Below are 23,555 nucleotides of genomic sequence, written 5' to 3'. Positions count from 1 at the left end.
GCTGAAGGTACTCTTGAATCCACTCAACGTGGGGTGCCTAGAACTGATACAGAAAGCCACAGTCCTATTGTTGGGCCATCTGGGTAGCTCAGCTGGTCAAATGCCCGACTCGGTTTCAGCACTGGTCGTGATCTCATGGGTCATAAGACTGAGACCAGGTCAGGCTAGATGCTCAGTTGGGGAGTCTGCTTGAAGATTCTCTCCCTCTGCCCCTCCCCCCATGCTTGGGCACATCTCACATGCTCTCTTGCTCTCTCAAATAAATTAATAAATACATCTTTATGAAAAAATAATTTGACATGGCATTGTGGGGCTTCTAATATATATAAGTGTGGTATCAAAGAATAGTATAAAAGACAAATGGTCAGTGAAACTATATTTTCACAGAGTTCTTATATTTTATAAGAGTATAGGAGGAGTATATTAACTCTATGTTGACTGTGATAAATTAAGAAGGAAATTATAATCACTAGAATGATCTTTAAAAAAATTAAAGAGGGCTACAGCTAAGAAAACAATAGAGTGATTGATTATAGTGGAGTATATATATATGTACATATATATATATTTAAAATTTTAGTAATGCAAAAAAGGCAAAAAAAGAAGTGAGAATACCAAACGAGGCAAGAGAACAAGAAAAATGGTAGCCACAAGTACAAACATATCATTTGTCATACTGAATAAAAAAGCAAGACCCAACTATAAGTATCCATATGAACTACAATTTACATATAAAAACAAAGATAGGTTTAAAGTACACGAATACGTCATGCTACACTTAACACTAATTATAAAAAAGCATGAGTAGCTATATTAATGTCAGACAAAACAGACTTCTAGATAAATACTTATTATAAGGAGTTAAGTAGAGACATTTCATAATGATAAAAAGGTTAAGTCATGGGGCGCCTGGGTGACTCAGTGGGTTAAAGCCTCTACCTTCAGCTAAGGTCATGATCCCGGGGTCCCATTGTGGGATCGAGACCCGCAATGGGCTCCCTGCTCGGCAGGGAGCCTGCTTCCCCATCACCCTCCCCACCCACCTGCTTGTGATCTCACTCTCTCTGTCAAATAAATAAATAAAACCTTAAAAAAAAAAGTTAAGTCATTGGGAAGATAAAATATATATAAACCTAATAACGGAGGCTCTAAATATACAACGCAAAAACTGACGGAACTAAAGAAAGAAATGGGTGATCCTGAATCAAAGCTGGAGGTTTTTCACTCTGTGAACAAATGATAGAGCAACTAGATAAAAATCAGTAAGGATACAGAAGATATGGACAATAGTATGGTCCATCCTAACTGAGCACTTAAATCACTATAGAAAATTCTATAAAGCAGTGCTGCTCTAGAGTCTGTACCAAAGACATACCTGTAACTTTAAATATATAAATTTATTTTAGAAGAGAGAAACTAAGATTATGTAATTAGAAATTCTGTCAGTACCTTTTTTCCAGCTATTTTTTTCCAGCTTTCTTCCGTTATAATAACGGAATTATAGGACAAATTCCGTTGTCCTATAGCACTGAATACATACACAATAAGCCAAAATATCAGTGCATTTTTACCAACACCAAATAAAGCCTAGTCACACTTTATAAGAATTCTGAAGTACAAATTTGACAGAATACAAGAATCATTTAAAAACAACATCTTAGGGGCGCCTGGGTGGCTCAGTGGGTTAAGCCTCTGCCTTCAGCTTGGGTCATGATATCAGGGTCCTGGGATTGAGCCCCACATTGGGCTCTCTGCTCTGTGGGGAGCCTGTTTCCTCTGTCTGCCTGTTTCCTCTGTCTGCCTCTCTGCCTACTTGTGATATCTCTCTCTGTGTCAAATAAATAAGTTTAAAAAAAACTTTTAGAAAAGACATCTTAATTTTTAACTTACTTGTATATTTGGTAGCTTGTCCTAATTTTGAGTCCACCTTTGATGAAGTTGATCATATTTTCATCCTGAAAACAATTCAGTTAAATAATCAGATCATTTAGCAAAAGATTCTTACATGGCACAGTTATATATTCGTGTGATTAGAATAAAACACTATCTTTTGAGGACATAATTTTTAAATTAAAACAGTTTCTTGCTTTACATTTGCAATTTTCTTTTGCAATTTTCCTTCCAACTTAGATGGCAATAAAAAGAACACATTTTAAGCATTACTTCAAGCAAGTAATTAAGGAAGTAATCCTTACCACTTAGTGGCCAAATATGTTAGTCCAAATCTACTGTGAGAAAACATCATCTATTGCAGAATTTTCTTCTGGGTTCAACAGAATCCAAAATGGGTGATTTAAGGACATGCTCTAAGGACAAACTTTCCAGTCCATCACACTTCAGGAAATGGGCTGATGGTTCTTCTTTTGCACAGTACTTTAGTATTCAGTCTGTTTAACACCGTAAATGTCACTTGCATACATTTCTAGAACAAAAATTATTGATCTGGATTCTAAACTGATTGTCACCAATATACAGTTTTGTTTTGGAGGGAAAAAAAAGTCATTTCACTTTTCTTTGCCTATGGTCATCTACCATAAAGTGGAGGCAGAGGGCCTAAATGAATATCATTTTCAGGGTCAGCATTCTAGGATTCCAAGAGAATTGCTTAATAAATCATATCAAAACCTGCTTAAAAGAAGTTAATCTAACAGTGCTAATGGAGACAGTCTCATATTTCACACTTCTAAGGAGAGTATTTTTCTAGTCTATTGATAATGGAGAGAAACTCTGGTATTTATTTCCTGTGGCATCCTTCTAAAGAAGAGGAAAATTTGCTTTAGCTTACAATTTTCATTAATTATTAAATCTTTAACATTTAAATTATTCTAAGAATCAATAAATGCAAAATTTACTATGCAACTTAAATGTTTATCTTCTTATTTTAAGGAATCTTATGATTACACAAGTTCCAAGATAGGCCAGGAAAGAACTTCCTAAGTCACATTAAAATCTGCCTCAGATAATAATATTTCATTTCATGATTCACCGAATATTTACTAAATGCCTATTTTATCCCAGGCATCTGAATGAAATATCAGGCAAAAGCAGTACAAGGTGCTAAGGGCTGGAATCATGCACACAGATGGAGATATGCACAGGATGCCAGGAGAGCACAGAGCAGGGGCGGGGTGGCATGGAAAGGTCCATAGAAGCTTCCTGGAAGCACTGGGGCTTAAGGAACAGAAAATAACTAGGAAGTGGCCAGATTAAGGAAGGCAAAGCAGACGCGGACCTTGGGAGCCAGGGAAAACTCAAGCAGCAGGAAAGGCAAGGAAGCATTAACGATCATGGCATGCTTGGCCACCTGGGCTTACAGAAGTCAGCGTTGCCACAGAAGCTTCTACAGAGACAGAACGAAGGAAGAAAGCTACCGCTACCCATGCCACTCAGGTATGCAACACACCTGTCAGTAGCATCTGAGGACATGGGTAAGAGGGGAGGAGGGAGTGTGGGCGAAGACATCAGTTTAGTTTGAAAAAGCCTCCCCCTGCCTCCTTGCTGATATTCTGATACGGAACCACTGCCATAGTCCCTGAGAGCAACTCAGTGCTATAGCACAGCAATGACATGGTGACAGTCTCATCTCTGGGAAGGCACTCAGCGGCACAACGGACAACAAGCAGGAGGTTAAGAGAAATTAGAGCCAGAGGGTCACTAGGTCGCTGCGCCATGTAGAGAAGAGCTGATGAACACCCCCACTAGAACACCCAAGAAGGAAGAAGAAGAGATGTCCCCGCTAAATCTTCACAAGGTCAAAGAAACAGGAGCATTAAACTGGATACGGAAGCATGAGGAAGAGGGAGGAGTCTTGGCTATCTCCCAGATGTTTAATTATAAGTCCCCACAATATAAAATAAATCTTCAAATCCCAGATTTGATTGTCATAGCCCCATTTGGAAAACACATCAGAAAAATGGGGGCCTCTGTGACTAGCATTATGTTTACCGAGGCGTTAAGAATGTGGTTTTGAACCAGACTTCATAATACATAGGGTTTAAGGAAACAGGGTCATAGACCAGACTGGTTCAATTTTACCAAACCAGAATCCAACCGAAGAAGTCCATTTCCAGGAAAAAAAAAAAAAAAAAAGAAAGAAAGAAAGAAAAAAGAACAGCAACTCTCAATACAATGTAAAACACTGCAATTGAGGAAGAGCTTCTTTACAATTGCATTTCTGCCCCCTTACAATATTGACCCTACCTCTACCCCCAGTGTATTCATCACAGCCACCCATGGGGCCTTGATGTTCAAATCCTAGTTTCTTAGAGGCACTGGAAGATACAGTGTTAGACAAGGTACTCATTGTAACAGATCCTAGAGGTCAAATTAAAATGTCCCTTAAAGAAAGGTATTCATGGTTTGGTTTAGTGACTTTTTACAACTGCTCTTCCAAAGTAAGAAATAAAAGCAAGAAAGGGGCATGAGAATAGAAGGAGGGGAGAAAATAAAATCGGAAGTATGGATGAAAAGCCTGGTGCTCCAAGCATGCATGCCTGAGCTTTGCTGAAGCATCTGGTGAAAGAAGGGAAGGGGCAAGGATAAAAACGCCTCTTTTTTGCCCAGGGCCTGTAGCCCTGTACCATTAGCAAATGCAAAGAGGGATAATCTCACACTTCTCATACAGAGAAGCATCCAGAAATTTGGTGCAGTAGTTGCAAAACAGTCCCTTTACAAGGCAGTGGTTCCCAATAGACTGAAATTCGAAACAGACTCCAAGTGCATTTGAGTAGGAACAAAGCTCCCTGGGGTCATTTTTCAGTCCAAGTTTATCAGAACAACAAGTATCTTCCATTACAAGTCGAAGTCAAAAGAACTGAAGCACAGACATCGAATGAGCCCCATTTTTCCTATGTAGTACTGGCAGGCTTCCCCGGCGTTACTGATTCGAAGCCAAACATTTATTACCTGCACAAACGTGAGTGCTGCTTTCTGTAGGAGACACTCGGCATAACAGATTTCGGCATGCATTTCCTCTATTAAAAACAAATAAAATGACATTAAGGAAAATCCCATGTCCACAGCAATTGCTCTGAGATGTTCAGGAAAGACTCGCAGCTCCATGAACCCAAGAGAGAAATCTAGGTTGCTTTGGTACTTCCATAAAAGCAGAACGATGACCTCGGTTCTCAGTCCCTCGGCAAGATTTTCCTAGAATGTGTAAAAGGATTTAAGGAAGTCATCTTTGGTCCCACTCAAATATAACTGCAAAAAGTCTGGGGCTTGGCGCCAGAGACCCAAACTCAGCTCACAAGAAGAAACCAAAATTTAAAAGCACTTTAAAAAAATCACTCTTTAACTTAATAGTAACACAGAAGTTTAACCCAGTTAGAGAGATCGGAAAAAACTATCTTAAATTTATGAATTCTAGCTTCAAAATATGCAGGTATGATAATCATGGCAATGACTAGACACACCATTAACTTAAAGAGAAGGAGGCAGTTCTCGAGTTCTGTGAACAAGTATGGACCAGCACCCCCAAGTCATGACTCCTCACACATCAAAGACATGATCTAAAAAGAGCTCACACTAGCACCATTCCAGGCTATTTTGATCGCTGAGCTATCTAGTGCAGGAACGAGGCACTCACAAAAGGGACTCTTTAAAGCTATGTATATCCTAGGGACATATGGAATGCCCCAAAACACATGGCTGGGCTTCCCAAACAATACCTTACACTTGCAGAGACTGGGGTGGGAGGGAAGTCTTCGCATTTTTGCATAAACAAAATCAGCAGATTCCTGTTTTATCCATGGGATGTAAACTGGCATTTTATTTAAGTGAATGAGCCTGGGGGATTTAAGAGCCCGGGTTGGGGGAAAGGTTCTGCTGTGTCATGGGCATCCACCTCTCTGCAGCCGGCCACCTCATTCATAAAGTCTAGCTGGTAACGTCTTCACTTTACAGCTAAAGAATCAAACGAGGAGCTGGGCAGAGCTCACTACGGAGAGTAAGCCCTCGGTTTTTATTAGCTACTTTCTCAGAGACTACTGCCTTTGGTTCACCGTGGGCTTTTTCATAAAATCTCAGAAAGCAGGACATTTTTATGTGATGTAAATAGCTGAAAAATAGGGTACTTTCATGTTTATGCAATGCTGTTGGGTCAAAGTGGAGAAGGACTAGCGTTGTGTTTCTTTCACTTACACACAGACCCGGTCCCGTGTCCCTGCCACCCGACACACGACAGGCTGGTTCTCGCAAACTGGGTGCAATCCCTACCATGCTCACAGGCCAAAGGCTGGACTGACAAAGAAGAAGCCAGGCGGTGGAGATCCTTCAACGGCCCGCCTACTGCTGGGGCCAACCTCACGGATGTAGGGCCTGTGCACGTTCTGGTGGCCATCACCAGCCAGGGGCTCGGTCCTTCAGAACGCCTCACCTCTACATGTGCCCCCCCCCCCCCATTTTCCCAGTGTTCGGGGAATGAAAAGCGGAGCCTTCGATTTTTACAGAGCCACCTTCATTTCCTCTTCCTAGGTTCATTTGGAACAGAGTGGAAAGAGTTTTGGCATTGCTCACTTTGAAAGTCTTCTCAGTGACACAGATTGTGTGTGGCAGGGGAAGGCTGGTGGGTTCATGTGATGAAGCACAGGTGTGTAAAGGGAGGAGTGTAAAGTAAGTCTGGAAAGGTAAGTCGAGGCTCAACCATGTCAGAGACCGGTAACAACAGGTAACACTGAGTCTGTGCAGAGGTCTGAGCAGAAGGACAGGCCGCCTCAGGGTGAAGTTAAAAATGGACAAACCTCAGAGCAGCCAAAGCATAGGCCAAGAAGGCAGAGATAAAAGGCAAGGAAATCTGAACTCTGTCTACCATATGTAAGTGTCCTTCCGGTTAAATTCCTTTCACATCCCAAGTACTGCATTTACATATCTGTTTTTAAAGGAAATTTGAAAACCATTCAGGGCAATATGCCAGCCCTGAGAGAAGAAAGGGTATGTTCATGTTAAACCCATGAAAAGTTTAATTAAATATACTGACTCCTGCAGACAACCAGCCACTCAAGGATGTAAATGAAAATTACCAAGAGGAAAAACAAATCACATACTAAAGCTACAATGTTGTGACATGCTCCCTTGAACACAAAGTCTGTTCGGGTTGTAGTGACAGCCAAACTCATTAGGAATAAAATGCAACTTAATTTATAAAAGTCGCATTCCTTCACTCTGCTTGATTTATATTGGGCAGTTCCCCCATTCTCAAAATTAACCATTTGGCATTTATGAATAGGTACCTTACCAGAACATTTCTTAATTATATTTCCTTAGTCTGCGGAAGGAAATATCTTCATCCTGTGCTAAAATGTTAGCTAAGCATGCCTTTGGGTGTAAAAGTCTAAATAAACCTGTTTCTCAGACTATATAGTCACAAGCTAATTTACGTTTATTATTTTCTAATTAAGACTATTTTTTAAAGCAGTTTTAGGTCTGCAGCAAAATTGAGGGGAAGGTACAGAAATTTCCCATGTATCCCTTGCCCCATGCGTGCTTAACCTCCCTGATGAACTTCCACAGACACATCATGATCACCCAACATCCACAATTCACATTACAGTTCCTTCTTGGTGACGTACATTCTATGGTTTGGACAAATGTGTAAAGACATGTATCCATCATTATGATATCTTACAAAGTTTTTTTCACTATCCTAAAAATCCTCCGTGCTCCACGTACTCTGTATACCCCATTCCTGGGCAACCACTGATCTTGTCACAGATTGACCCTTTCCAAAATGTCATACACTTGGAATCATTTAGCCTGATGCCTTTTCAGATTGGTGTCTTTCACTTAGTAATATGCACTTAAGGTCACTCCAGGTCTTTTCATGGCTTGATGGTTCATTTCTTTTCAGTGCTGAATAATACTCCATTTGTCTGGATGGACCACAGTTCATTTATCCACTCACCTACTGAAGGACATCTTGGTTGCTTACATGTTTTGGTAATTATAAATAAAGCTGCTGTAAACACCCACATGTAGATATAAGTTTTCTGCTCCTTTGGGTAAATATTAAGGAGATTGATTGCTGGATTGTATCATTTTGTAAGAAATTGCCAAACTGTCTCCCAATGTAGCTGTACCATTTTGCATTCCCACAAGCCATGGATAAGGGTTCCTTTCACTCTACATCTCTGCCAGCATTTGGTGTTTGTGTTTCAGACTATGGAAGTTCTAATAGGTATACAGTAGTATCTCATTGTTTGTTTTCTTTTTTAATAAATAGTAATAAGTAAATATGTCCAGATTTTCTAAAGTGCCATGTAAAAAAAATTATAAAAAGATAATAACACAGCACCATCTACTTTCAGGATGTCTCACATAGGAATGATTCAACATTTCCCTCATCCATATGTGAACATTTTGTTCTCTTTTCTACAAGGCTACCGGAGAAAGTGTGGGGTACAGTGGAAAGAACTGTGGCTTGCAGAAAGGCAGATCAGCTTTGAACCCCACTCTGTTATGTGGGGAATCCTAGGCCATTAAACCATTACCAGCGGTTACTTTCTGCAGGGTAGGCATGATGGGAAAAGGAAAAAGATATTCCATGTCCTTTATATTCTACACTTGCATACTGAATTTTATAAGTATGATCATGTTTTAACTTTTCAAAGACAGGAAAAACTTAATCTTTAAATGGGTCTTACCTTCAGTCAGCTGCTCCAATGATCCTCTAGAAAGAAGACTTGAGAAAGATTCTACAACCGTGCATCTTTTCCTGTATCTGTGGAGAATAAGCAGAAGGGGAGATGGGAAAGAGAAAGAAAAAATGACAATGAATCAGGCCAGGCTCATTTTCCTTTGACATTCATTTTTCTCACAGTCACACCAAAGAGTTAGCAAGGAGAAACACTAAACCTTCAAGTCTATAGCACAGAGACCACTCTTTTCCTCCACACTACATACCCAGCACCCAGCACTAGGCAGGCATTCTGTGGGCACTCCGCCTAGGCTTACTGGACACGTGAGTGGACAAACCCACACAGAACAATGAATGCTAACCCTGCCAAGTACCTGCCCTGATCTGTTCGGCCGAAATCAGTATTTCTGGGGGAAGAGGCACCTGCACGTTAAGAATCACTTAGAGGGCAGTATTTGGAAACTCTCCTCATTTGTAGCGTGGCAACATAATGACACAAGGACATAGTTTATGTCACAATGACATAAATGACATGACATAAACACAATGACACAAGGACATGTTAAACTTCACCAATGCTAGTTAACAGCTGCTGCTGGGGTCTTGCTATACACACAGAGCAAAGATTAAAATAAAACTGAAAATCCGTCTCATTTTCACCAACTGTAAGTGTCCAAATATGTCCTTTTAGACAAATAAAGCTCTCCCTTCTGAATAGGCAGCATCTCCTGAATAAAAGGACACACTGGCTTGGCAGGCAGTAGCTGAACTCATCCACTCCAGAGAGACCACTTGAGAGATGCGTGCTGCTGACTCCACACACGTCTCCCTCAGTTTTTCTCTGTAGTTCAAGCTACCAAAGGAAGGAAGGAAGGAAAGAAGGAAAGAAAAGAACAGAAAGAAAGAAGGAAGGGGGAGGAAAGGTGGAGGTATAGATGCCAAGTGTTTGGCCAACCGAGAATCTGTTATAATTCTTAATAGGAAATGTTAACTCTATTACATGGAACTACATGAGGCCAGGAAGCTTTGGAGTATAAGTCCCTTACTACAATGGGGGCGAACTTCAAACAGAGGTCTCCAAGGGCAAACCACACGCACTTTGTCACACAGACATAAAGGTTTGTAGTTGTATCTCAAGTAGTCAATTACTCAGTTCATACCTTTGGCAGGTTTGTAATGCGTCCTTCATGGCAGAGATGCCGTTCTGGATGTCCTGTTGCTCGAAGGTCATGACCGCCTGCAACACCACGATAGTACTGTAGCCCAAAGCATGGTACATACTCTCCTTAGCCCTGGGGGCAAAACACAGGGAATTAATACATTCCAATTCGAGGTAAAACATGCAGGTCTTGTCTGATACTAATCAGAAGAAATCCTAATAAATGCATATCGTGACTTCGATAGTGATAACGTTTACTCCTACACCATAATCACTGAAATAATACAGACTGAGAAAGGCATGTCCTAAAAAACTCAAATATCAAGGACTTTCCAAATTGAGCCTCCAGAGGCTGCACAGAATGTTCCAGGTTGAAGCAGAAGCTGACAATTGTTTTTCTCTGTTTCAGCACAAGGGGGCAGCCTGCAGACTCTTTTCCTTGAAACATTTCAAAGCAAACCAATTTTTCCCAGTTGAACACCAGGCAATATACTTACTATCTTCAGCTCTGATATAAGTACTAAAATAAAGGCCCCTGGAAATGCATTTTGTGACAGGGAGATTCTGATACAGAATCCGGAGGCCAAAGGAAAGCAAGATTTTTGCAATAAATTAGGTCAGCCCCAATGGGCCCATGCAAATGTACGTTTTAGACCTCATATCTAATCTAATCCCATTATCTACAATTCATGATTAAAGCTCTAGACAATTCCAATTACTAAATTATCTGTGAGAATTACTTGGACTCTTAAGGGCATTGATCAGTCCTAATGGACCGCACATCCCAGACTTTCAGGCTGTGAAAACCTCACCATCTCTTTCTCAAAACTTCTCATTAGGTCAATTTGTTGTAAGATTTAAAATGGTAATGCACGATTCTGTTTTTAATTCAAATATAATGCACAACAGCCCACAGCTACGAAAAACAAATGCAAGACACATTATTCTTTTTCCCCATGGAAATAGTCTAAAGCATCCTCTGGTAATTTGCAGTTTGTCCTGACTAGTGAGGTCACTGGCTGTTTGGAAAAAATTGCAAGGAGTTAGGAGCAGTGCAAAATTAATCATGTATTGTGGTATTAAACCTCACATTTTATAATTTTTTCATCATTTTATTTTTTTTAAGATTTTACTTATTTATTTGAGAAGGAGGGAATGAGAGAAAGAGCACAAGAAGGGAAGGTCAGAGGGAGAGACCGACTCCATGTGGAGCAGGGAGCCTGATGTGGGACTGCAGGATCATGACCTGAGCCGAAGGCAGTTGCTTAACTAACTGAGCCACCCAGGCGCCCTTACACCTCAAATTTTAAACCCAAAGTTCCAAAAGGAAAACAGGAATTCACGTGGGAAAAGCTTATGTTTAACAATGAAACTTGCATAAAGATCAGAGAATACAAAACTTGACCAAATAAAATGATCACTTCTTTTCGTTCTGTGTTATGACCAGCTGGGTGTCTGAGACGGAAAAAAGGAATCTTGTGTGAATAAAAAACAAAGGAGACAGGCAGGTAAGCTCAGAGAGGAGAGATAAAAAGAAAAGGTAGGCAGACTGAGAGAGGAAAACAGGGAAGTAGAGAGAAGATAGAGAAGTCTGAGGACTGGGAAGGACAGAGGGAAACAAGGCAGAAGACAAGCAGGACAGATATGTGTTAAAGATAACACTGGACAATGTCCTTCAGCTGTGGGCGATACCATCTATTTTATCATCTGTTCCTAAGGTCTGAAATACTCACAGCTCTTCTACATTGTAATAGAATTACCACAGCAGCGTCTGAGGAGGTAATGTAATTTTTTTAATAGAAATGTGTAGTTGACATAGGACAGTATACTAGTTTCAGGTGTACGACATAGAGATTAGGCGATTCTATCATTATGCAGTGCTCACCACCACAAGTTTAGTAAGACTGAAAGTCTGTGATCAGAGTTACATTACCCTACTGACCAAAGAAATGAGATTCCCACTATTGTGCTCAAGTAACCCTCTAAAAAATTGTTAGGGTGCCTGGGAGACTCAGTTAAGCGTCTGCCTTCAAATCAGATCATGACCTCAGGGTCGTGGGATCGAGCCCCACATCTGGCTCCCTGCTCAATGGAGAGTCTGCTTCTCCCTCTCCCTCTGCCTCTCCGGACCAACACTCGCCCATGCTCTCTCTCTCTCTCAAATAAATAAAATCTTTAAAAAAGAATAATAAAAAAAAGAAAAATGAATAAAAAATTGTGATATAAGATCTAAGCTTCATCCAAGCAAGTGACTATGTCTGAAGGCACAATGTAAGACTATTCCTGTCAAGCTCCAGGCACACTGCAGACATAGTCACATATGTCCACATGGGCTGTGGTCAAGGTGGCACCTAGTATCAGGGCTGAGCATGGGTGTTGCTGCCACATTTGAAAAACGAACAGGTATTATTAACTGAAATTAAATCGCTTAACTTATTTATCACATAAATAGGGAGTCCCAAGAACATTTTTTTATTATCTTAAACTTCTTTTTGAACATTTCAGATTAGCATATTCTAGTTCTTCCCATCCTATTTCAAAGGAAACTTTTTTTAATATATAAGCTTTAAAGGCATATCCATAAAAACATTTCACTGAGGAAAACAAAATGAAACTCTATGAAACTATATACAGTGATAGTATTTGAACACATAAAGAAATAAAAATATGAGAGTCAGAAACGTTCTAGTGATTAAATTTTAAAAGACAAATTTTTTTTTTTTTAATATTTTATTTATTTGACAGAGAGAAGTTACAAGTAGGCAGAAAGGCAGGCAGAGAGAGAGGGAGAAACAGGCTCCCCACTGAGCAGAGAGCCCGATATGGGGCTCGATCCCATGACCCTGAGATCATGACCTGAGCCGAAGGCAGAGGCTTAAACCACTGAGCCACCCAGGAGCCCCTAAAAGACAAATTTCTTAACTGGATATTAAAACTGACCAACAGTAGGGGGTCTCCACCAAATCAGCTTAGAAATGTGCAGGTGGAAATGCAGATAAATTAACTGACAAGAATGACATGAAAGAAAGAATCATCAGAAACATCTGAAAAAATAAAGAACATCTGAAAGAAATAAAGTTAATTACCACGGTCGAAGCAATTCTAAGGCATCTGTAAATTTGTTACTTAGAAATAAGTTCAACGCCACTTCACATTCTTCTAGGCCACACTTGAGATCCACCTTGTTTGATGTTGACCTAAAGACCAAGAAAAAATACACAGAATGTCTACAGCTTTTACTATAAACACGTTGTCGCATGTGTGCGCGTGGACACTTTAGAGATGGAAGGCTGGAATTCTAACTCTACCACTGAGTAGCTACGTCTTTAACATTCTGAGGCCTGACAGGCTCATCCGTAAAACGGGAACACCACCACCACCTACCTCATGAAGCTGTTATGAGGGTGGAAGAAATTGACAAACAAGGCTCATAGCAGGCACAAAGACCCACAAGCAGGGGAACTACATTTACTCATAGGAGAGGGAAAGTTATTGGGGTTTAGTTTGATCATGTAGGGGGAAAAAATACGCTTCAGCGGAAAACTATACATTATTGTCTAGACTGTAGAAGAGACCCCTTCAGATTGCTTTTTGATTCTAGGGGACTACCTTGCAGCTTTGTAAACTGTATTTTCTTTTTTAATTAGAGTATAGTGGACATACAATGCTTCCTTAGTTTCAGGTGTATGACACAGTGACTCATCTTCTCTTGCTTTTCTCACCACAAATGTAGCTACCATCTGTCACAGTACAATGTTAGTCTAATATCGTGGACTGTATTCCCTATGCTGTGCCTTTTATTCCCAAAACTTACTTATTCCCTAAGTAGAAGCCTGTATGTCCCACTCTCCTTCACTCATTTTGCCCATCCACCCACCCACCACATCCCTGTAGCAATCATCAGTTTGTTTTCTATATTTATAGGTCTGATTCTGCATTTTGTTTGTTTATCCACTTGTTTTGTTTTTTAGATTCAACACATAAGTGTTGAATGTATTTGTCTTTCTCAGTCTGACTTATTTCACTTAACATTATATCCTCTGGATCCATCTATGCTGTTGCAAATGGCAAGATCTCATCGTTTTTTATGGCTGAGTAATATTCCATTGTACACATACACCATATCTTCTTTATCCATTTATCTATGGTTGGACACTTGGGTGTCCATATCTTCTGTATCTTGGCTTCCATATCTTGGCTATTGTAAAGAATGTGAATAACCATGGGGTGCACCATCTTTTTGAGTCCTTTTCTTTTGGTAAATACCTAGCAATGAAAATGGATCGTATGGCATTTCAATGTTTACTTTTTTGAGGAACTTCAATGCTGTTTTCCACAGTGGCTGTGCCAGTTTACATGACCACCAAGAATGCACGAGGGTTCCCTTTTCTCCAGGAAAAGTTTCCTGGGCAACATTTGTTATGTCTTGCTTTTTTTTTTTTTTTTTTGCTTATTTTAGGCATTCTGACAGATATAATTGATATCTCACTGTGGTTTTGATTTGCATTTCTCCAATAGTTAGTGATGTTGAGCATCCTTCCATGTATCTGTTGGCCATCTGTATGTCCTTTTGGAAAAACATCTATTCAGGCCCTCCACCCATTTTTTAATAGATTTGGTTTTTTAGTGTTCAATTGCAACTCTGTAAATTGTAACTGAGAGCAATGGAAAATAATTGTCTATAGACATGTCCATAGACATGTAAATTCTATGCTGACTAGTAGAGGTTCAATTACCTCTTCTACTTCAGCATACAAAAAGCTAGTTTTGCTGACTTTGGACATTAATTTCAATATTCTTTTACCCCATATAAATTTGTGCAGTTTCAATTTCTCCTTCAAATCTGTTATAACATCTGCCTAGTTCCCTCACCGATTAACAAGTTAAGTAAAATCTTTAACGTGTTTATTTCTACATCTGTATAATCATTATGAATTTACCCTTTATTAAAAATTATCTGTTATTTGATAGAAATTTTGCTCTTTAAAATTAGGGCCCTTAGGGTGCCTGGGTAGCTCAATCAGTTAAGTGTCCAACTTGATTTCGCCTTGGGTCGTGATCTCAGATTTGTGAGATCGAGCCCTGTGTCAGGCACGGAGCCTGCTTAAGATTCTCTCTCTCTCTCTCCCCCTGCCTGTGCTCTTCCCCTCAACCAAAATAAACAGACAAATAAACAAATAATAAATAATAAAATCAGAGCCTTCTCCAAAATGTTTTGTGTAACTTTTATTTTTAAGTAGGTTCCCTGCCCAGCATGGAGCCCGACACAGGGCATGAACACAGAACCCTGAGATCAACACCAGAGCTGAGATCAAGAGTGGGATGCTTAACTGACGAAGCCACCCACGCACCCCTGCGTAACAACTTTTTTTTTTTTTTGTAAGATTTTATTTATTTATTGGACAGACAGAGGTCACAAGTAGGCAGAGAGGCAGGCAGAGAGAGAGGGGGAGAAGCAGGCTCCCCGCTGAGCAGAGAGCCCGATGTGGGGCTCGATCCCAGGACCCTCGGATCATGACCCGAGCCGAAGGCAGAGGCTTAACCCTCCGAGCCACCCAGGCGCCCCCCTGTGTAACAACTTCTAATACGAAAATATTTCAGTAAGTAAATGAACAGTATGATAATTTAAAAGAACTTAAAATCACATTTCCATGCCACCAACCTCTTCAAATCCCTTCCTTCAAGCATGAAAACAAAATCCCACTTCAGTTACTCTTCTACCAGAAATGGGTTCTGATGCTTTTGCCCAACTGCAGGCTGACGTTAAATGCTCTGAGCGCATTCAATGTAGGCAAGGCTAAGCTGTGATGTTCAGTAGGTTAGAAGCATTGAATATATTTTCAACTTATGATGGGCTCATTTGGGATGTAAGCCCACCGTAAACAAGGAAGATCTAGAAAGGTTGATGCAGTAGTTACTTAGGAAACTATCAGATGAGTTAGAGGTTAACCCTGAGGGAGAGACTCATATTTCTACAGAAAGCTCAGATTTCCACAAGCAGAGACGTATGGAATAAAATCGTAACGTGAAAAATAAATGACTTTAAGATCCTTAGGAGTTAGTTCCAGCTTCATTTCCACTCATCAGTCTTCCAATCATCACACCCTTTCATTGTACTGTAAGAGCTGAGCCCTAAGGCAAACTGCCAAAGCCATGAGTGTTAGGAACACACTTACAAGTAGCTGAAATTTCAAATGCAAATTCTCAAATGCTAAAGATCTGGTGTATAACTTAAAGTTTAATAAGCCTGTAAGGATAGATAAAAAGCCCTTTCTCATAGTATAAAAAGGCAACTTCACAGAGTCACCTTTAATATCTGATAAAGAAACATACGTGTTCGAAAAGAAAGAACTCATTATATTAATTCTAGAATAGGCAGGAAAGGAATATTACTTAGCAACTGTGATATTACAAAAATATTAATGGAAAGGAAAAATGTAACGATACATTAACTTTGAAAAAGCAGATACAAAAAAAAGGATGGAGAGGCAAGGTAAAAAATAACAAAATTTTTAAAAAGCAGGTTACTAAATAGTATATAGAACATGATGCCAAGTAATTAGAAAAAAAAAGCACTCTATATATAAAAAAAGCACTCTATATATAAAGAGAAAAAAAGGATACACACACACATACACACACAAAGTTACAGTATGGCAATATACATTTTTCTCTCTCCTTTTTAGTTTTCTATATTTCCTGAATTTTCTACAATCAACGTTTCTTAAAATGCTCTTTAAGCCAAGGATACAAGAATGTAAGTAGAAAAATAATCATGCTGCAACATTCAGTGAAAACGCTATGGCTGCATCCATATCAGACAGAAGCATGTGCCCAGGAAAAAGATGAGAATACAGTTTAAGAGGTCATACTTATGGTGGATGTTTCTCCTTCCTTCCATTTTCTCCAATGCTTGGCAATGTGGTTATAATATTTTATAAAGGAAATTGATGATTTAAAAAATTTTAAGATACAAAAGCCTCAAAAGGGAAGGTGCGTCCCAAATGTTGATTTAGCTTAGTTTCTTTTTAGGTAACAGCGCCATCCATTCACGGGTCCTTTAGCAGCTCTGCCTCTCCTTCCCTAATTTATAAAATAGACACTACACCTGATTATTTCGCCAGTCAGTAAAATACAAAGCTCTATGGTAACATCGACACTGCAATTCACCAAAGGGTTGTACTGCTCTCCCCTGTTGTCCCAAAAACACCTGCACCCTCTTCCTGACCTGCTCACATTAGATGATCCGAGCCGTCCAGAGGCCAGTTTTGTATCAAGTGATGCAAAGGGACGGCTGCTTGTTGCCATATCTGTGCGAGGAAACCTATTAATAAAAAAGCAAAACAAAACAAAACAGAATGAGGTTTTTATTTTTTGTCCTACAGGAAAAGTCCCCATAAATTCAAGTATACAACATAAGACCTTCAATTATTTAATACATCTCACCTCTATGTCTAATCAATTTTAAAAATCCAGTAACAAAAATCTATGTACTGTTACATGGTGGACATTTCTGAAATATAGCAGCAATAAAATAAACTTATTTTGTTTATTCTAGCACACAAAAAAGAAATAAAATCACCCCCACAGCTCTCCACCCGAAGACAACACTGTATCCTATATATAAATATCCTCCCACATCTTTTCCCAAGTAAAACTATACATGTATTTTTATACTTTATTAAAATGGAATACTATTGTAAGGATGGAAGAAGTTTTCCTTGACCCTCTTAGAGTCCCTGGCTGGGCCTGGCAATAAAATGGAGAAAGACAGATTAACAGGAGAAAAGCATATATATTTTACTTGACTCATCCTATTATATTTTTATAATTTTATTATTTTATTTTATTAAAATTTTTATAATTTTTATAGTATTTTAAAATTTAAAATTACTATCACAGTCAGTACATCAGGCTACATATAGATTTTTTTATTCAACAGTATTTTTTGATATAGACCTAATTCACTCACTTAGACTACTATATAATATTTCATCCACAACCTATTTTCTTTTTTATGATAAATGTTTCAAATACAGTGAGAAAAGGACAGGCATATATACCTGGAATCCATTTTTGTATACTGTGAGAGTTAAATTTAATTGTTTCCCACATGAATAGGCAATTATCCCCACACCAGTGAATAAGTCCTCTTTCAGCTACTCCTTGGCTTAGAAGAAACACAAAGAAAAAAGAGCATGTCCTCTCGACGTCATCTTGGAGCATTAATGGACCCACCAACCAGTATTTCATTCTGTAAGGAATATCAGTTTCTTTGATTTACTATTTACTACCAATTAAGGTTCATAGTATGTAAAATAATATAAACTTACAGATTTTTTTGGTCTGGTATTTCTGCAAATACTGCCTTACAGGAGATTAAAAAGTTTCTCCTATAAAAATCTTATTCCAACATTCATCAGTTGCCCAAATGCTCCTAGAACCAGTTTTACCATCTTGCCAATTTCCTCGATAAATCTTTGACGTTGTTAAAAGGAAAAACCACAAGCCCAAAATAGTGTCTCTTTGTCTCTTAGAGTTCCAAACTGGGGTTTAATAACTCATCTAATTCTAGTTTCAACCTCCCCCCAAAAAGAGTCTTAACCAGTCAGTCAGGAGTTTTCCCCACCTGGGGCCGATGAGTCCTACATGAGTCTGCCACCGGGGCCCTCTCCATTCCCCAGAGGAAGATGAGGTAATCTGCAAGGTAAGACCTACTACTTTTCCTCCTTTGGGAAAGCGACCCTGCCTGGAATAATCCTTTCCTTTTGCTAACAACTTTGCAGCCCTCCCCTTCTTCCTATAAAATCCTGCCGTTTTGTACAACTCCTCAGACTGTCCTTCTACTTGTTAGATGGGATGCTGCCCAATTAATGAATTGTTAAATAAAGCCAGTTAGATCTTCAAATTTACTAGGCTGAACTTTGTTTTTTAACACTACCTCTACAATACTATATTTTCTCATCTATACACACATTTATTCAGGTCTTTTTTCCTTCAATGTTTCTAATACATGGAACACTACACTGAGGTTCAGATGTCCTCCATCTAAATGCTCCTTAGACTGCTTCAGGCTTAGAATCTGTACCACCAAAGCAAGCACAATTATTAAAAATTTAACTGAACAGAATGACTTGACTGTTCTACTCCCAAACATAACCTAGATGTTATCTCTATAAAGTAAAAGAAATGTATTTTTGGATAGTGGAAAATACTGTTATTGCATTGATAAAAAATAAGAAAAACAATACATCATATCTCAATGTTTTCAATTATGTTGGAAAATTTGTCCTTCTTTTGACCTGATTTTATGTCTTTTTTAAAAAATTTTTAAACAGCTTTATTGAGATGTAATTCACAGACCATAAAATTCACCCATGTAAAGTACACAGTCAAGGGCTGTTAGTACATTCTTAGAGGTGTTCCGCTTTCACCACAATCTAAGATTTTATTTATTCATGAGAGAGAGAGTTGGAGGAAGGTCACGGAGGAGGGAGAGGGAGAGACTCTCAAGCAGACTCCCTGCTGAGTGCAGAGACTCCGTCCAACAATCCTGAGATCATGAGCGATAACCAAGAATCGGGTGCCTAACTGAATGAGCCACCCTGGTGTCCCTATCATCACAATCTAATTTTACAAGATTTTGTCACCTAAAAGAAACCTTGCATCCATCCATTAGCACTCACTCTGCATCTCTCCCCTCCACCTCTAGTCTTAGACAACCACGAATCTGCTTTCAGTATCCACAGGTTTTTTTTTTTTCAGCCTGGACATTTCATATTAATGGACTGATATAATATGCGGTCTTCCGTGACTTGCTTTTTCACTTAGCATAAAGTCTTCAAGGTACATGTTGATGATGTATCAGTACTTCATTCCTTTCTTTGTCAAATAATATTCCAGTGTATGGATAGAACACATTTGGTTTATCATTTTATCAGCTGATGGATACATGTGTTATTTCCACTTTTGGGGTATTTTTTTAAAGATTTATTTACTTATTTTAGAGAGAGAGAGCACTTGTGCTCAAGAGTGGGGGAAAGGGCAGTGGGAGAGAGAAAGAATATCGAGCAGACTCCCTATCAAGCACAGAGCCAGATGTGGGGCTTGATCCCATGACCTGAGATCATAACCTGAGCCAAAATCAAAAGTCGGACGTACAACCAACTAAGCCACCCAGGTGTCCCCCACTTTTTAGCTATTTTGAATAATGCTGCTATTAATATTCACGTACAAGTTCTTGTATAGAAATATAATTCATTTTTCTTGGCTATATACCTAGGAAGATAATTGCTGAGTCATATGGTAAGTTTATATTTGACATTTCAAAAAACTGCCAGAGTGTTTTTCCAAGTGGCTATGTGATTTTACATTCTTACCAGCAATGTAGGAGTGTTCCAATTTCTCCGTACCTTGGCCAATGCTTATTATTATTCATCTTAGTGGGTGTGATGGTATCTCATTGTGGTTTTGACTTGCATTTGTCTAATGACTAGTGAAGGAGCATCCGTTTAGGTACTTAATGGCCATTTGTACATCTTCTTCGGAGAAATGTCTATCCAGGTTCTTTGCCATTTTTTAAATGGGCTATTTGTCTTTTTACTATTGAGTTCCATACTGCTCTAATTTTTAATCAGTAGGTAAAACTATTTTCAAATGAAAAGCTTACAGCTATTTTTAGTACTTTTCCCTCTCATTCAAATCATAATTAGCAGAATCAATTCAAATTTAATTTCCCCAATAAATCCAACACAACATGCTATGGTCCTGAACAATGAAATAAAAGCTAACCCATTTTTTTTTTTAAGATTTTATTTATTTATTTGAGAGAGAGTACATGCGTACATGAGTGAGGGAGGGGCAGAGGGAAAGGGAGAGCAGATTCTGTGCTGAGCAGAAAGCCTGACATGGGGCTTGATCCTAGGACTCTGGGATCATGACCTGAGTCAAAGGTAGACACTTAACTGACTGAACCACCCAGGCGCCCAAAGGTAGCCCCTGCTTTTTTAAAAGATTTTATTTATTTATTTAAGAGAGAGAGCACAGAAGGAGAGTAAGAGGGAGAAGTAGACTCCCCCCATGGAGCAGGGATCCCCATGCAGGGCTTGATCCTGGGACCCTGAGATTGCAACCTGAGCTAAAGGCAGACACTTAACCAAAGAGCCACCCAGGTGCCCTGCTAGCCCTCTATAAAAAGAAGAAAAAAATGAAATGAAATTTCAAAAATTAATAAAAAAACATGTAGTATCCTTTAAGCTTTTTCATCAAAGTTAAAATCTCTCTTTGGGGGAGAAAAGGAATCAAAGTGAACAGACCACCTGGTATGTTCTGGGAGGCACCATTTATATACAATCTACAGTCTGGATAGGTGTCCACTGGAGTTATAAACACAAGACTCTGGTGGACACCACCACCAGGTTCCCGGGAAATCCACTGCTTAATATTTTCAACCACATGATCAGCTTGTATTTCACTAAAGAAAACTCACAAGAACAAATTCTGTCCATTGGCTGATTCCTTCAAATAGCCATTCTCACAGTCTGTGATCAAGGAAGAGGGGAGATGTGGCTGCTGCAGCTGACTCAGCAAGAGCAGCCCAAAAATCAACAGGTACCCCCAAATGCACTGCCAGCCTCAACCTCAGCCTCTCACCAGTGCTACCGAATCAAAGCAAAGGAATGCCACCATTTTCTCTCTACTCAAGTCATGTTCTGTTATAGGGAGGATCTACACGATAAAAAAAAACAAAAGACAAGCACCAACAAAGGATATAATTATTCCATTAAGTCAGATACTAATGAATTTATAAACCAACTGACCTGCCCCTAAATAGTCCGTGCTTGGGCTTAGGACAATCAAAACTACAAACTTTCTTTCATATTATCTGTGGAGCTTGGGTGATTTTTATATTCTTTGCGCTTTTTGATGTTTTTTTTCAAAGTTTCAAAAATGATCATGCAGTATCTTTAATAATTGGGAAAAAACTATATATATTGAGCAATTTAAGTTCAAATTCACAAAGGGAACATTTGAATATTAATTTAAGGAAATACCCTCTGTTCACTGCCTCTACTGTCACACACAGCTTACAACAGTTCTCTGGAAAAAAATGCAAGAACAGTATATTATTTTTAGTCCTTTCCTTGTAAGGAAGATAGAATACATCACTACACAATGTGTCTCTAATGTAATTTTAGACCTTATTGAACTCTTCCAAATTTTCACTACTTTGAGAAAATCAGTACTTACATGTTGCAGTTTTTCTAATTTTATCTTTTCTGTTTCCTACACTGAAACACACTTCCATGCTATTTTAAGTTTCCAACTTAAAATACCTGTAATAATATATTCCTGAATTGCTTTCAAATGTGTTATTTTATATATACATTTATGATCTCAACCTGATTTTTAATGTATCTACCTACTTGCTGAAAATGGGTTTATTCCTTTATTGAAAGGAACTGGCTCTCCCAGGTGGAAATCAGTAGACATTCTAATGAGTTCTTGATACTAGCCCCATTCCCATCTTCGGCAGATCTGAAAAATGCAGTACACCATGCCCGTGTGCATGTCAACAAGCCATATACTTATATGAAAGATGGAAAATGAAAGTCCTTCACAAAAGATGGAGTTACTGGAAAGGTACTTCCTTTTACCCTTTTACATTTTTATTAGAAAGTGGGCTAGAAGATATAAAACAAGGTAACCAACTCTGCAAAAATAAATAAAGCTGAAAAAGGTAGCGGGGAATGGACCACAATCTAAAAAAGTAATGCACTAAATGAAAGGGTTAAATTTAGTAAATTAAAGTTTAGTTTTCCCTCACAAACATCTAGGAGCACCACACTGCAGGCACTATATCATGTATCAGATACCTAAAGTCATACAGTTCATGATCTCAAAGATGATACTGGAGAATAAATTATAGATTTTAAATTACTTACAACTTTTTACCACCATGCTGCTAAGTCACATTTTAAAAAAATATTTTGTTTATTTGAGAAAGAGAGAGAGCATGAGCTAGGGAGAGGGGCAGGGAAAGAGGGAGACATAGACTCCCCTCTGAGCAGGGAGCCCAAGGTGGGGCTCGATCCCAGGACCCTAGGATCATGACTGAGCCACAAGTCACATTTTTTTTAATCCTGCTTATAAGTTCCTAACTTTGGATCAAAAGTCCAACTAGAGGGGCGCCTGGGTGGCTCAGTGGTTTAAGCCGCTGCCTTCGGCTCGGGTCATGATCTCAGGGTCCTGGGATCGAGCCCCGCATCGGGCTCTCTGCTTGGCAGGGAGCCTGCTTCCCTCTCACTCTCTCTGCCTGCCTCTCTGCCTACTTGTGATCTCTCTCTGTCAAATAAATAAATAAAATCTTTAAAAAAAAAAAAAAAAAAAAGTCCAACTAGAAGGGGCGCCTAGTGGCTCAGTCAGTTAAATGTCTGCCTTCAGCTCAGGTCAAGATCCTAGGGTCCTGGGATCAAGTCCTGCATTGGGCTCCCTGCTCAAGGAGGAAGCCTGTTTCTCCCTCTCCCTCTGCCTGCTGCTCTCCCTGCTTGCTCTCACTATCCTTGTCAAATAAATAAACAAAATCTTACGAAAGAAAAAGAAGAAAAAGTCCAGCTAGGGGCACCTGTATGGCTCAGTTGGTTGAGCATCCAACTTCTGATTTTGGCTCAGGTCATCATCTCAGGTCCTGGGATCAAGGCTGTGTAGGGCCTCTGTGCTCAGCAGGGAATCTGCTTAAGGATTCTCTCTCCCTCTCCCTCTGCC

General features: G+C 39.2%; 1 protein-coding gene across 2 annotated transcripts in view; it reads right to left on the bottom strand.

Annotated features, from left to right (window-relative positions):
- TTC39B (tetratricopeptide repeat domain 39B) overlaps positions 1–23,555 on the bottom strand; it is a 119,923-nt gene that overhangs the window by 38,354 nt on the left and 58,014 nt on the right. For both annotated transcript variants that reach the window (XM_046023643.1, XM_046023645.1), the window contains 6 exons: positions 17,020–17,115; positions 12,878–12,988; positions 9,793–9,924; positions 8,640–8,716; positions 4,906–4,973; positions 1,891–1,955 (listed from right to left, as the gene is read on the bottom strand). In XM_046023643.1, coding sequence (XP_045879599.1) covers positions 1,891–1,955; positions 4,906–4,973; positions 8,640–8,716; positions 9,793–9,924; positions 12,878–12,988; positions 17,020–17,115 — 549 coding nt within the window. The remainder of the gene's footprint in view (positions 1–1,890; positions 1,956–4,905; positions 4,974–8,639; positions 8,717–9,792; positions 9,925–12,877; positions 12,989–17,019; positions 17,116–23,555) is intronic.

Source organism: Meles meles, chromosome 11, assembly GCF_922984935.1.
Source record: "Meles meles chromosome 11, mMelMel3.1 paternal haplotype, whole genome shotgun sequence".
Classification (NCBI taxonomy): Eukaryota; Metazoa; Chordata; class Mammalia; order Carnivora; family Mustelidae; genus Meles; species Meles meles.
This window is presented reverse-complemented; position numbering and strand designations above follow the sequence as displayed.